General features: G+C 44.2%; 1 protein-coding gene across 8 annotated transcripts in view; it reads right to left on the reverse strand.

Moving 5' to 3' along the window:
* LOC121283186 (aldehyde dehydrogenase, dimeric NADP-preferring-like) overlaps positions 1-15,183 on the reverse strand; it is a 35,051-nt gene extending 19,868 nt beyond the window's left edge. Inside the window, exons 1-4 of one of the 8 annotated variants that reach the window (XM_041197416.1) lie at positions 15,110-15,183; positions 4,825-4,997; positions 2,906-3,137; positions 894-979 (exon numbers count right to left, since the gene is read on the reverse strand). In XM_041197416.1, coding sequence (XP_041053350.1) covers positions 894-979; positions 2,906-3,137; positions 4,825-4,997; positions 15,110-15,155 — 537 coding nt within the window. In that variant the 5' untranslated portion in view covers positions 15,156-15,183. Of the gene's footprint in view, positions 1-893; positions 980-2,905; positions 3,138-4,824; positions 4,998-5,420; positions 5,666-6,682; positions 6,763-8,514; positions 9,735-14,458; positions 14,909-15,109 lie in introns of those variants that run through there. The other 7 variants (XM_041197418.1, XM_041197419.1, XM_041197417.1 and 4 more) reach the window with 7 other exon arrangements.
* Positions 15,184-16,261: the final 1,078 nt, after the last annotated feature.

Here is a 16,261-nt window from a genome sequence, read left to right on the forward strand (position 1 = left end):
GAGAGTGACACCTTTAAGTGCAACTATTCCATCATCGGCACAGCATATCAATTTACCTACTCTACTCGGTCAGAAATTAGACCGCAATTTTTAAAACTGCAAGGGAAGATGACTAACGTGCACGATAAAAATGCGGGTACAGAATTGCTAAGCTTACAGTGGGGACAAGTTTGCATCCAAGATCCCACAGAAAGTACAGGGTAACCAGCTAAGGCGACAAGGATTTGTTCAGAACCAAGGTCCTCTGAAGTCATTACACACAATGGTCAGGCGCAACCAGGACAAATCAGCTCCATTCCAGTTCCTCAACCACCATGCAGTCCGAATGCATTGAGGACAAGATCCCAAACGCAACCAGGAACGACATCCGAGAATGACAATCCCACAGATCACTGTGAGCAATTAAAGACACCTCCAGACAAGGTACCATTACAAGATCCGGGCATACCAGCAGATTACCTCCACGCTTTGGAGACTCAGATTTTCTATTTATGTAATGGTAACTAAACATGAACATGTATTGTAAATAGTTATACTTCTTTAGAGGGGGAGGGGAAGCATCTTTAAAAAGAAAGGGGAATGTTGTAATATGCCTTTAAGAGAGAGCAGCATGACATCACTAGAAGGGAAGTATGTCATGTGATCTAGTCTTAAGTTTCACTTTTGCTTTGAGCAGAACACATATACAGCTCTGTTGTCTTCAAGCTTTATGCTCATGTATAACTGTTCTCATGTAACTAATCTTAGTAAACTGAACCCACAACGTGTATACCCAATCCCTTATGAATGATTAGCGCCTTGCAAAGTAAATAAGCCAATAACACAACAGCCCTCATCATTGAATCTGTTTACCTGACGTACTCCCATCACTGTAATGCCCACCCTATACTCACTTTGTCCAAGTACTGAGGAAGGAGCTCCCCCAGTAACTGGGCCGTATTCCCACTCACTTCCGATGGCTTCAGGACTGCGGCGTTTCCTGAGAATGGGGTTGTAATACAAACATAATCACTGGCAACCAGCATGTTATTACCCAGAAAATACAGCACAGAAACAGAACATTCTATCCAGTATGTCTATGCCGGTGTTTGTGTTTCAAATGGACTTCCTTCCACCCAGACTTCATCCATACCCATCAACCTTTCTTTCTGTTCCCTTTTCCCTTGTGTACTTATCCAGCTTCCCCTTAACTACATCAGTGACAAGCAGGTGTTATAAAACCCAGACTTACCTTGGGGTTGAGAGTGGGAGTGGGGTTGGAAACTCCAAGTCACAATAGACCTCGGAGTTTCTGCACACGTGCAGACAAGAAGCAGGCTGCACATGTGCCATTTTGCATTTTGAGCTCTGTGGGCCAAGGCCTGGCTCAGCGGTTGTACATAAAGGAAAACAGCGAGAAAACCTGGATCATGTGACCGTGAGCGCAGCATCATTGAAGACAAGTGTCTCAGGCAGGGAACAGGAAGAGGTTCCAAAGGGAGAGGGGATAGGTAGAGGTCCCAAAAGAGTCCTAGACAACGACAGGAAGAGGTCCCAGTTAAGTTAAGAGAGGAGCATAGAGGCTCCGAGCATGAAAAGGGCTGCAGTGACCAGACTTTAATTGAAGAGGGCTCAGGAGAAGCCCTGAAGATCCAAGAAGGCAGCAGAAGGTTGGTGACTCCGTGCTGTGGGGTGAAGCTACCCCTTTGGTGCAGTAGTGTTCTTTTCTGCTCGGCGTGGTTGAAAAGCAGAAGATGTGCTTGAGTGCATTCTCGAAAATCCAGGGGAACTGTATCTTGAGACGAGATTGAAACAGTGCAAGGTGGGCCATCGTTGATAGTGTCTGAGTTGGAGTGGCTTTGAGATCTTTGAAGATGAAGACTTTGTGGGAGAGACAGAATTTCAGTGAGATTGGTTGACTCAGTGTTTATTGACGTATGGGTGGGCTGTTGGGTTTATTGACGTATGGGTGGTGAGAAATCCATGGACTGTTTGGTCACATCTGCCATTTATTGTGTAGCGTGGTGTGTTCAACCATAGTTTGCTTGTAAAATGACATATACGCTAACATTCGGGGTTAATATGAGGTACAAGATAGATATTATAAATGGTTTTACTTTTCTGACCTTGTAAAGTTTATTTTTGTTTGTTCAAAACCCATGCAATTTTGTGGTTTCATTGTCTTAGAAGTGTCTTGGATCTCAAACTTTGACTACTTTAAACAAAACATTATTAGTCCCTAACCGGATCTTACCAAAAACTTGGGGGACTGGCCGAAAGTCATAACAGAACTGAACCAAACCAAACCATGCCAACATAGACCATCGCAGCTTCTAATTTGAGTCACCAGATTGTTAAGAATGGATGAGAAAAAGCCATTCAGCCTATCACATTTCATGCCTCTACTACCCAAAACCCTCCCACTATAACATCGTGAATAACCCCAAATGTTTGTGTCTACTTCTATGTCTAATGGGATTATTTATTAATGTTTATATGTTGCGAGTTTCTTATCATTGGTTTGAATTGATGCCTTCCTTTCCTGGTATCTGGGTTGCTAAGTCATACAAGGATGATTCTACATTCAACCACTCTTCTGTGTCAAAGTAGCAATTGGGGGAGTTCAATAAATTCAGTTGTTGGGCTAGACAGCACAAGGAAGAAGAAAACAAATTAGCCAGTTTTTCTGCTCCTGACCACTATCCAAAGTCTTGCTGTGTGCAAGGTCATGAGCACGAGTTCAGAGGGGGAGGCAGGACCAGAATCAGCTACAATGCATCTGCCCCTCCCCACGATCATACATCCAGCTGAGACTCACAAGAGCAAGACAACATCGGAAAACTCATAAGGGAGTGAGCAACTGAGAAACTATAATCAATTGTGATATTTCTGGAAGAGTTTGGGAAGTAATTAAGCCAAAGGTTACCTGCTGCGATTGCCACAACTAAAGGCTGGATCACAAGGGCCAATGGATAGTTCCAGGCCCCTATGATCAGAAGCACTCCGAGAGGCTCCCGATGGATATAAACGGTATCCATTAATGTCATCATATTCTTCGACACGTGCTCTGGTGCAGTCCACTCGGGCAGTTTGTCCATGGCCACAGTAATCTCCTTCAGAACGCCTGCAATTTCAAAGATCTCCACAGCAAATTCATTCTGAAAATTCAAAAGGAAGAAAATAGTTTTTAAATATCCCTTCCTTGCCCACTACACACCCGCCCCAGCTCACCCATCCCCAATTTTCTTCCATGCTCCTGCTCAGACACGGTGCCTTCTGATGTTATTAGTGTTTATAAAAATAAGACAGCCTGGCTGTCTAAGGGGGCTATTCAATCACATGCAGCATCACAGCCAAGCACAATGCAGTCATCACCCAATGTCACCCACATCTGCATGCATCACTCAATACTAAACAAGAGCATTAGCATTGGCTGTTGTTTTGTCTAGGCCTGGGATCTAACTGCACCTTCCCTACCATCAACATGACTGAAGACCAAACTTGCTCTATATGTGCCTCAGCATCACTTAAATATGATTTTTGAGCTTCCTTTATAGGATAGTGACACAGCCACAGTCATAATATTTATGGGTATCAGTCATGTTTTTGAAATGCGTAGCTCTCAAACTTAATCAAAAATTCCCAACTCCCACCACTCATGTTATCATTGTTAGATTGGAAGGGTGGAGACATGATGCAGTACAGTTCCTCAGGTACTGATCCGTTTTCAATACCTCAGCTAAATGGCCCTTCTTCATGTGAGCTTAGACAATAATTATGGCCAGGTTGTTTGACAAGTGAGGCAAGGTAGGGAAATGGAACATGCCCAAGTCTCATTGGGTGACGCTTCTATTAAAGGTCCACACTGTTGATCACTAAGGAAACTAGAGCCGATTTCTTCGCCCTCTGGCTAGCTCAGAGGGCAATTGTATCTTCACTACCTGTCACCCCAGCAATATTCAGTTAACTCATTGCACATCAGGGACAAATCTGGAGACCTTCCTAGTCTGCCACTTTCTCTCCCTACACCCATCTCCTCACCCAAGTCCATTGCAAGTTTCTTACTAAGATAAAACTTCAATTATTTTAGTTTGAGTTCCTCATACCACTTCCCAAACTCTAGAGAAAACAATTGTGAATTCAAACATCCAAAAGCACAAAGCTTTTGCTCTCCATTGATTCTGTAGCTGTCCATCTGCTCAATCACTCTGCCTGTGGTGCCCTGGTCCCCAATACCTCCCTTGCTCTTTGTCATCCTGGCTGTTCCCCTGGTATGGCTCACATTAAACATTCCAATCAGCAGTCTCAAGCGAAGAATCAGGCAATCAAGTTGCCAAGAACCATGGCACTGACGCTGAAAGCATCCCAAGACAATGGTACATGCACACGTTAGACACCCACACGGACACACACACACATTCCCCCTTTCTCTTCCCTTGACGTTCAGTTAGGGCAGGAGACCCACTCAGGCTGAGTGACCTTTAACTTCTCAGGTGAGTGAGGGCCATAAGAGGAGTTGCGGGAGCTCATAAATCCTTCCTGCTGTACAGGGCCAACCACCCAGTGGGTTGGTATAAAGATGGTTAAGCCTATGGAAGGAGCATTTACATTGCAGTCAGTCAGACTGTGAACCAGCCTGCAGATCCTTCCACTAATGCACTCGATTGTTCAAGTGAAAAGTGTGATGATACCAAATTAACACTCCAGACTGCAGAACAAGAAATTGACATACTTTCAGGAGTGGATGGACTTATGTCCAAACATCATAGTGTTGCAGGCAAGATTGTGAAGGGGTTTGTGGAACCTGGTTAAAATGCTGAATGTGTCAAGAGCTTTGTTTCATACCTTGTGCAAGTCCTTTTTGAGTGCCAGTAAGAATTCTTCCTTTTTCTCATTGAGCATTCTCTCCAGCGCCTTCAGCTGCTGAATTCGGAATTCCAGAGGCCGGGTTTTCCCCTGATTGTAGGCGGCTCTCGCATTGGATACAACAAGCTTGATCTGTTCCATGATGTACCAAGCTGTCAAGGAACACAAAACAATGCTAAGTTTACTCCTCAAGCACAGAACAGTGCTAAGACGAAAAATAAATAGAGGGCACTCTGTGTATTTGAATGTTGTGTTTGGCTGGGGTGCTATTTTGGCGATTCAGGAGTGGCCGAATGATATGAATGGGTGAAGTAGGTATTGCTGAGGCGTGTTATAAAACAATAAATGAGCAGCAAATTTGGAATGGTCTCTTGTCACGAAAATAGGAAATGCACAATATATCAGTCAATATCTGTAACTGACAAGAGGTTAACATTTCAGCTGTAATCCTTCAGCATAACCATAATACCCTCACCTGAGGGAACTGAGCTCAATGTAATACTGAGCTCCTCCCCCATCACTTCCACCACTCCTGTGCTTGTTTCTTCACCAAAAAAGCTCCTCCTCACACCCACCTACATAAATCTGACTCCTGTCTCCAGTCTGCTCACTCCTCCTTGACCACCCCCTCCAAATCTCTAGGTTTTTCTTGATCTTTTCATTCATAATCACGTCAACAATCTGCATTCCACTTCCACTTCTCTCCATTCTCTCACTTCTCCTTCCAACATCAAACCGCCTACTACAGCCCGAGCCGCTTGCCTGATCAACCATGCTGTACCTGGTATAGTAATAACTTCTGACAAATGCAACAATACCAGGTTCAAGGTGAAGTTCAGTAAATACTATCTGGTAGGTTGATGAAAATTGCATTAAATGCAACAAGGTCTATCGTAAGACCAGGACTTAGACTTTGCTCCCCTGGTCCTGTGTGGGACAATGGACAGCAAGACTCCACCACCTGCCCAAAAAGTCCATCGCAATCTTTTGCACTCCAGCTCAGGTGGAGTCCCGGTCTTGGATGTCCTCCTTAAACATACTTCGCCAGGTCTCTCTTGGCCAGCCTTGTGCTCTTTTTCCACCTGATGGTATCCATTCTACTGCCACTCTGGCGGGGCCTACAGCCGGGAGGTGAAGTACATGTCCTGGCAGCGGTCATCTTTCTGTTACAGGTGCCGCTGACCAGTCCTCTGTAGCACTTGCTCGTCTCTCAACACAGACAATAGATTTGGAGGTAAAAACAGAAAGTGCTGGAATGGCAGCATCTGTGGAAAGAGAAACAGAGTCACCGTTGAATCCCATATGACTCTTCTTCGGAAGAGATTTAGAGGTGTTGATGAGTTCCTTCTTATCTTATCACAGGTCCCATCTTGGATCAATGACTCATTAAAGGATTGATTAACCAAGGCATTAATATTCAATCACTTTCCGACTGTCCCAACGGCTTAACAGGATGAAGGAAATTAATCATCCGTCCTTTGAGAGACATCCCTTGATATTTGGAACTTAGCCACTATCTGATGGCTAAACCCTATAACCTTTTGTCTTTGGCCTTCACTGCTAAGTCATGATCCAGTCACATGACACAGCATCCTGCCTGCTGCTAGTGATAAAGAAAAAACAGGTGTCTGCAGCAGAAAGTAACATCCAGTAGAGTCTGCAGAATGTAACATCTCTCTGTCCCTGCTAAACTCAAGTTTGTACCCCATTTCTGTTACATTTTGGAGTACATCACAAAGAATTTTAATTGAAGGGAACTTAAAGTGGCGTAACACCCACTTTGGAAAACGATGGGTTACAGTTTAAGAGAGACCGTCTCCAAAAAAAAACAACTTACATCAGCCACAACACCTGGAATTTCAAGACCAAAGGAACATCGGAACCCCCTCATCAATTCCACATCCTCCACGTTGTAATTTGTTCCGTTTTGCATGCTAATGTGCGCGCATATATATATGACGTGGGATTCGGGACATTCTACCCGAGTGAGTTTTTAAGCACATTCCTTACTTCAGAATCTTTGCAGTGCAGAAGGAGGCCATTCGGCCCATTGAGTCAGCACTGGCTCTCTGAAAGTGCATTCTACATATTCCCACACCCCTGCCTTATCTCTGTAACCCTGAACACTCTCTTCTCGGATAGCAATAAAATGCCCTTTGGAATACCTTGATCGAACCTGCCTCCACCACCCTCTCAGGAAGTTTATTCCAAACTCCAGCCACCCTCTGGGTGAAAACAAAATCCTCACATCACTTTTACTCTTTTTGCCAATTATTTTGAATCTGTGCCCTCTAGTTCTTGATGCTCTCTTGAGTGGGAACAGTTTCTCACTATTTACCCTGCCCATACCCCTCAGTCCCAACCTCTCCAATCTAACTTCATAACTACAGTTCTTCATCCCTGGAATCATTCTTGTGAATCTCCTCTGTACTCTCTCCAAAGTCTTCACATCTTTCCTCAAGCATGGCACCCAGAACTGGACGCAGTACCCCAAATGAGGCCTAATTACTGTCTTATAGAAGCTCAACATTACTTCCTTACTCGTGTACTGAAAGCCTCTATTAATAAAGCCAAAGAGACTATGTGTTTTATTAAGTGTTCTCTCAACATGCCCTATCTTCAATGACTTATGTACGTATACACCGAGGTCCCTCTGTTCCTGCACCTCCTTTAGAGTTTCTCCCTTTATTTTATACTGTCTCACCATACTCTTCCTGCCAAAATTAATCACCTCATACTTCTCTGCATTGAACTTCAACAGCCATTTGTCTGCCCAATCCAAAATGTATTTGGCCTTTCGAAGTTCAAGATTATCCTCACAGTTGACGTTTCCAATCTTCGTATCATCTGTAAATTTTGAAATCATGCCTTGTACACCACAGTCTAGGTCTTTAATATATATCAGGAAGAGCAAGGGTCCCAACACTGACCCCTGGGGAACTCCATTACAGACCTTCCTCCAATCTGAAAAACAACCATTTATCACTACTCTGTTTCCTGTCACCTATTCAATTTCTTATCCAAGTGCCAACTTTCCCTTTTATTCCATGAGTTAGAATTTTGCTCACAAGTCTGTTGTGTGGCACTGTATCAAATGCCTTTTGAAAATCCATTTATACCATACCAACAGCATTGCCCTTATCAACCTTCTCTGTTACCTCCTCAAAAGACTATATCAAGCTAGTTAAACATGATTTTCACTTAATGAATCCATTTTGGCTTTCCTTAATTATCCGGTACTTGTCTAAGTGATTATTGATTTTGTCCCAAACTATAGTTTTCAGAAGTTTCCCTACCCCTGAAGTCAAACTGGCTGGTCTGTAGTTGCCAGCTTTATCCTTGCATCCCTTTTCGAACAAGGATGTAACATTCGCAATTCTCCAGTCCTCTGGCACCACCCCTGTTTCTAAGGAAGATTATCAATAGTACCTCTGCAATTTCCACTCTCACTTCCCTCAATGCCCTTGGATGCACTTCATCCGGTCCTGGTACCTTATCTATATTTTAAGTAAAGATAGTACTTCTAACACCCCCTCCTTCTCAATTGTAAATTCTGCGAGTGTACCAGTGTACTTGTTAAGTACAGAGATCTGGCTGGCTTACTTCTTTACATAGCTTTACATACCATCAAGTACATACTGAACTGAGCAGCTTTTTAAAAATTCAAACCTCATAGCCAATCTGAGGAGTGGAAAAGAGGAATTTATTCACCCCTCCAGGCTTGGTCTTAACAGCTGGCATGGATTGCAGTTGGTACTGTTATGGACATGTAGAGTTGCAGCTTCATGGCATTGTTGGATGTCCAAACCATTGGAACCAATGGTGCCTTTGGAAGACCAATTCTGCTTTGCAGATTCTTGTGTGGACATCAATCTCTACATCACCATCCCTGGAAATGTTGCTTCTTAGGTAGGGGAAGTGGTCGATGCCCTCGATGTTATGTTGCCTGATGGTGATGAGAGGGCCTTGTTGACCTTGGCCTTGTCCCACTGATTGGTGCCTTGGTCTTCTTACAGCTGATGCATGGTCCAACCTTGGTGCCGCTACCCTCAGGATTGGTTGTCTTGGAGCGCACGCGATTCTTCAGCTAGTAGGGCGGTGTCAGCTGCGAAATTCAGGTCCGTCAATCAGTGCTGGTGTCAAGGTATTCCAAAGTCTGCACCCAGCATCGCCTTCCTCCTGATGTAATCAATAGCCAAGAGGAAAAGGAATGCATTGAACAAAGAGGAGAAGACGATGAGAAGTACATGATGATTGGATAAAGCCGTGAAGAGGAGCTGCAGGATGAATAAAGTTAAAAGGCAGAAAGGCACAAGAATCAGCAAATTGGAATAACTCTAAGGTGCTGTGCAGGTTCGTATGGGAGCTGACGGATGCAGTAGTGTCAACGAGATACCCAGAAGGGCTATTGAAACATGGCAAAAACACCATCACGATAATGGTCACAGACCTGTCCAACAAAATCTAGACTGCAGAGGACATTCTGGATGACTGGAGGCAATTAAGCCACAAAAGTAAGGGAATCTCAATGACTGCCACAAAAGGAGGGGCATGAAAGGTCTTCAGCATGGTGCTCCTCCACAGATTGAAAGCAGAAGTAGACTGTACCCTCTGTGAAGAACAGGCAGGTTTCTGAGGCAGCAGGATCTTTACACTCAGGAACATCAGAGCAGAGCTAGATTATCAGAAACCACTTGTCGTCAACTTCATTGATTTCAAGAAGGCTTTCAACAGCATCCATCAGCAGTCACTCTGGTACATCGCAAGACAGTACAGCAGCCCGGAGCGGTATATTAACATCTTCAAAGCCATATACTGCGACTTGAGCTGCTGCATCAAGACTAGCACAGAGTCAATGGATAAAACAGGAGATAACGGAGAAATTCCTCTGTGAACCAAGTTTCCTCCTCCACCCCACACACACCACCTCTTCCCTCCCATCCCTTTTTTAAAAAAAGGTTAACGGACCTTTTGCGGGTGGGGCAAAAAGGTGGCACAAAAGATGATCAGTAGAATGTTGGAAAATAAACATTGCGGGGTTGGTTTTAGCATGAAAAGCAAGACAAAACTGCTTACACAGCCACGATATTATGAGTAAGCAGAGCCAGTCTGCGTGAGTACGCGCAGCTAGACACATAGCCCAGATTTGAGTGGACAGAAAATCAATAATAAAATGGGAAATCATGATCTTGAGCAAACCAGGTGGAACAGAAAGACGAGGTTAAATAGCGAGTGGGAGGAGGGGGTAGAGTGAAAACACCGGGCAAAGTAGTGAACACAGCTAGAAGAAAATGTACATGAGAGTGGGGTCTCTGTCCTCTGTGCATGCACACAAGCAAGCCTGGTCCTCACACTTGGCTGCATAAGATAAAAACAGGAATGGCTGTATAAAAAAAAAAGCGTGGATTAGTTATTTGGCACTCCTGACATCGATGTAGTGTCCCAAGTCACTTATGTAAACTTTTATACCGGGCTTGGAATAGAAGACGTGTGATGGCATTAATAAAAAAAAGCATCGCATTCATGGATAATCAAGTTCAGGTGGTTTTGGGATCGTGTAAAAGTTATACACCAAACTAAAGCATCCAATCAACTGACCAGTCATCTACCATGTGCTGTTGGGAAATAGACTGATGAGAAACAAAATTAAAAAATGGTGACTGTGAGAAGATTTTGCCATAGCAACAGCAGAGATTCAATTAGAATGGGAATGTTCAAAAGGCCAGTTGGATGCGATGATGCAGAAATGCTAATTCACAGCTCTTATCTATTAAAACAACAGTACAATCTTCATGTCATGGTACATTAGATTTGAAGGATACCAGTACAAGAGACAATGAATGGATGCTATAAGACAAATTATATAATGCAGGAAGAATCTTTGGAGTTTGCTTCGTTTCAAATGATAGCGGACAGAGGAGCTAAAGATCGAACAAGGCGTGAGAAATGTTACACTGCAGGGAAGGGAAACATTTTCTGAAAATTAATTTTTAAAAATTTTGTCTTGGGATGTGGGCATTGCCAGCAAGGCCAGCATTTGTTGCCCATCCTTTATTGCCCTTTAACTGAGAGGCTTGCTAGGCCATTTTAGCTCAGAATCAACCACATTACTGTGGATCTGGAGTCACATGTAGGCCAGACCAGGGAAGGATGGCAGATTTCCTAATGAAAGGACATTCATGAACCATAATGGGTTTTTTTCTTTATGATAATCATCCACAGTTTCATAGAATCATAGAGTTATACAGCACAGAAGCAGGCCCTTCAGCCCATCGTATCCATGCTGGCCATCAAACACCTATCTATTCTAATCCCATTTTCCAGCAATTGACCCGTAGCCTTGTATGCTATAGCGTTTCAAGTGCTCATCTAAATACTTCTTAAATGTTGAGGGTTCCAGCCTATACCATCCCCTCAGGCAGTGCGTTTCAGATTCCAACCATCCTCTGGGTGAAAAAGATTTTCCTCAAATCCCCGCTAACTCTTGTGCCCCTTACTTTAAATCTATGACCCCTGGCTATGGACACCTCTGCTAAGGAAAAAAGTTACTTCCTATCTAACCCCTTGAAGTTTTGTATACCTCTCAGGTCCCCCCTCCACCTTCTCTGCTCTAAGGAAAACAACCCCAGCCTATCCAGTCTCTCTTCATAGCTGAAATGCTCCAGCCCAAGCAACATCCTGGTGAATCTCCTCTGCATCCTCTCCAGTGCAATCACATCCTTCCTATAGTGTGGCGACCAGAACTACACACAGTACTCCAGCTGTGGCCTAACTAGCGTTTTATACAGCTCCGACATAACCTCCCTGCTCTTCTATTCTATGCCTCGGCTAATAAAGCTGGCAATGCCCACATCCCATGACAAAATTTTTAAAAATTAATTTTCAGAAAATGTTTCCCCTCCCTGCAGTGTAACATTTCTCATGCCTTGTTCGACCTTTAGCTCCTCTGTTCACTATCATTTGAAACGAAGCAAACTCCGAAGGTTCTTTCTTCATTATATAATTTGTTTTATAGCGCCCATTGTCTCTTGTACTTTAGCTCCTCTGTTTGCTATCATTTGAAACGAAGCAAACTCCAAAGGTTCTTCCTTCATTACATAATTTGTTTTATAGCATCCATTCTTTGTCTCTTGTACTGGTATCCTTCAAATCTAATGCTTGCCTTCTTAACTACCTTATCTACCTGTGCTGCTGCTTTCAAGAATCTATGGACATGTACACCTAGGTCCCTCTGACTTTTTCTCGGGTCCTACCATTCATCGTGTACTCCCTTGCTGTGTTAGTCCTCCCAAAATGCATCATCACACGCTTCTCAGGATTAAATTCCATTTGCCACTACTATATTAAAACAACAGTACAATCTTCATGTCATGGTACATTAGATCTAAAGGACATCAGTACAAAATGCTATAAAACAAATTATATAATGAAGGAAGAACCTTTGGAGTTTGCTTCGTTTCAAATGATAGCGAACAGAGGAACTAAAGGTCAAACAAGGCGTGAGAAATGTTACACTGCAGGGAGGAGAAACATTTTCTGAAAATCAATTTTTTTTATCTTACCAAGGGATGTGATGACCCATCCATATCGTTTCATGGCTTTTAATTCCAAAATTTTATTAATTGAATTCAAATTCCTCCAGGTGCTGTGGAATTTGAACCCATGTACCCAAAGCATTAGTCTGGGTCTCTGGATTACTAGTCCAGTGATATTACCACTACCCCACCATCAGCAACTAAAGGCACCAGGTGGAAACGAGAAACAAATGTTTCATCTGATAATTGAACATGATGATGAATTGTAACATACCCTCTGGTTCTTCCAGTCTGGGGCACACAACTTCACGGTGTTGCTTAATCACGATTTATTTAATCCCTACTCCACCTGAAGTGGCAAACACAGACCCAGCATCGAGTCTTGAAATAAAAACACCTAGCTAAATTCTCTCCAACCCATTTCGGAATCATAAACTAACCCAGATGATCACTTTGATCCTGAAGTGTTGCAAAATACATATTCTGTAAGAGGCGATCTCTGGCCCTGCCAGGTAAGCACTCACTTGAAGGAATTTAGAGAATCAACATTCATTGCACAAGAGGGAAGCCTGTTCCAGAGGCTGACAATTCACCAGAAAAAGAATCACACCCCGATATCTAAGCCTTACATGACTTGAAATTGTGACACACCAGTCCTCCCCCACCCCCACAGTCCTCCCCCACCCCCACAGTCCACCCCCACCCCCACAGTCCTCCCCCACCCCCACAGTCCTCCCCCACCCCCACAGTCCACCCCCACCCCCACAGTCCTCCCCCAGCCCCATCGTCCCCAAGCTATTTTGTTGAAACAAACTGTCTACACAAGTACAATTGATTCCTTTCACCAAATCACCCAAGTCTACACCTCCCTAAAATTATGAACTTAGAAAAGGAAAAAGGACCTAACTTAGCCAGCAAATTATATTTATAACCTGTAGTTAGACAGCAACTTGAACAAAGTAAAAATGTCTCAAGATGCCTCACAGGGGTAACAGTCAAACAAAATTTGATACTGAGCCACCCGAGGCGGTATTAGGACAGGACAGCTGACCAAGCATTTGGTCTTAACAAACATCTTAAAAGGATGAGGGATTCAGGAAGGGAATCCCAGAGTTTAGGGTCAAGATAGCTGAAGGCATGGCCACCAATAGTGCAGTGACTAAAATCAGGGACGCTCAAGAGGACTACATTAGAGTTGGCAATCCCAGAGACTGGAGGAGATTACAGAGATTTTAGGGAGAAGCTAGAGATTTGAAAACAAGGATGAGAATTTTAAAACCTATGCAAACAACGTTAAGTTTGAGGGGCATGAGACACACACAGAGGAGGAAAATAAGTTTTAAAAAATAATCAGAGATACTTCCAGAAACGCTGGACTTGGCAACATTAAGAAACACAAGAATTGGAAACATCGATGTAGGGCTTCATCTCAAAAATAATCATGTAACATTTGCTGAGTCTGTGGGAACATGAAAAACAGAAGAATTAGGAGCAGACATAGTCCAGCCTGCTCCCCCATTCCATACAAACAGCAGGCGAAGATTCTGTTGAAGGGTCATAAGGACTCGAAACGTCAACTCTTTTCTTCTCCGCCGATGCTGCCAGACCTGCTGAGTTTTTCCAGGTAATTGTTTTTGTTTTGGATTTCCAGCATCCGCAGTTTTTTGTTTTTATTAAGGCGAAGAGACTGTCCAGTTCTCAAGAAAGTTAATGGTCAACTCTTGTAGCACTTCTGTGCTCTGACAATCAAAATTTCTTGCTCTGCTCTGAAGAAGTCATACGGACTCAAAATGTTAACTCAGTCTTTCTCTCCACAGACCTGGTGAAATTTTCCAGCAACTTTTGTCAGGTTTCCAGATATCCGCAGTATTTTGCCTTAATCAAAATTTCTTGTCAAGTTTATCTGGTATCCGAGGCTCGGGCATTAGAGGAAGATGGATTGATTGCACGAGGTTGGGTTGCACACAAACCAGGACAGAATCCTCAGTGAGGAACACAACCCCACTAACACCATCAACACCCTCCCTCCCTCCAACCACCCCCACCCCACCCAAGACAGTTTATAAAATGTCACTTACACCTTCCCCAGTGACTAAAGACCACGGTTGTGGGAGAGGGAAAAGGCCACTTACAGTCCTCGAAACAAAACAGAGGAAACTTGGCTGGGCAGAGACAGGGACAGGGACAGAGACAGGAGCAGGAGCAGAGGCAGGGACAGAGACAGGAGCAGAGAGAGAGGCAGAGACAGGGGCAGGGGCAGAGACAGGGACACGGACAGAGACAGGGACTGGGACAGGGACAGTGCAGCCTCCCTGCGGGTCTCTCTCCCAGCGCTCAGTCCCCAGTTAGCGCCGCTGCAGCGCTCCCACTCTCGGTGCCGCTGCGCTGGACTCCGCTCGCTCCCCGTCCCAACAGCTAAAGTCCCGAACCTCGGGGCTATTTTTCCTCCCCTTTTCCGCTTTCGTTTGTTGGCCTGTGTTACAATTTGTTGCCTGTGTTACCAATGACAGAACCGGCGGCCGGAGAGGGACAAACCGGCAGCCAAGTCAAAACGCGATCACGTTCTGGGCCGTTGACTTCTTTTGTTTCGCTTGTTGTTTCCACGGGTTCCTCATTCCGCAGCAAGAGAAAAGAAACACTTCAAACCACAACAACAACAACAACAAAATGAGACACAAAATACTGCTGGAGATGGCAAGTGAAAACAGAAAGAGCAGGTCCGGCATCACCTGCAGGGAGACATCCTGGAAGGAGAATTGCCAGTGTTTCAGCCATTTGATCAGAGCTGAGAAGCTACAGGGACCTCTGCTTGAGGGCAAAGTGGAGGGCAGCAGAAAGAGGGGGGGTAATTGCCCTAGGGTGGGGGGGGGGGGGAGGGGGTAGTCGGATGATGGATGTCACCGAGCGCTTGGAGACGAGCGACACTGGGGACGGGTGAGGATGGCACAAGACAGAGGAGCGTGATGTACCAGGGCAGCAGATCTCATGGTCGGAGCAGCCACAAGCAACAGCAGCAGCTTCCGTTCAGCCGCAATGACTTCTTTTCAATCCTGAAAATTATTTAATATAACCTCCGCCCTCCCAACTGCAAGCCTTTAACTGACCAACATTTCAAAATGACATCACACAAAAAGGCCATTCGGCCCATCAGATCTATGCCAACATTTAGGCTCCAAATGAAGCCTCTTCTCACCCTCTTAATCTCGCCCCATCAACATATCTATTTCTTTATCCCTCAGCTTTATCTAGATTCCCCTTCAATGCATCTATACTATTCACCTCAACTACTCCCTGAGGTCACGAGTTCCACATTCTCTGAATAAAGAAGTTTCTCCTGAATTCCCTATTGGATTTATTAGTGCCCATCACATATTTATGCCCCCTAGTTATCACCCACAACTGAAAACATTTTCTCCACTTCTACCCTATCAAACCCTTTCATAATCTTAAATCCTCCATTTTTTTTATTCTTTCATGGTTTGTGGGCATCGCTGGTAAGGCCAGCATTTGTTGCCCATCCCTCATTGCCCTTAAACTGAGTGGCTTGCTAGGCCACTTCAGTTGGCAGTTAAGAATTAACCACGTTGCTGGGGGTCTGGGATCACATGTAGGCCAGACCAGGTAAGAACGGCAGATTCCCTTCCTTAGAGGACATGAGTGAACCAGATGGGTTTTTATGAATGTCCAGTCGTTTAATGGTCACCATTACTGAGACCAGCTTTTTAATGCAGATTTGTTTCATTAACTGAATTTAAATTCCTCAGCTGCCATGGTGGGATTGAACTCATGTCTTTGTTGTCCAGGCCACTGGATTACTATACCTGTAACGTAAGTGCACTACACTCCCATACCCACTCATTCTGCAAGTTTATGTCTTGGTT

This window comes from Carcharodon carcharias, chromosome 10, assembly GCF_017639515.1.
Source record: "Carcharodon carcharias isolate sCarCar2 chromosome 10, sCarCar2.pri, whole genome shotgun sequence".
NCBI lineage: Eukaryota > Metazoa > Chordata > Chondrichthyes > Lamniformes > Lamnidae > Carcharodon > Carcharodon carcharias.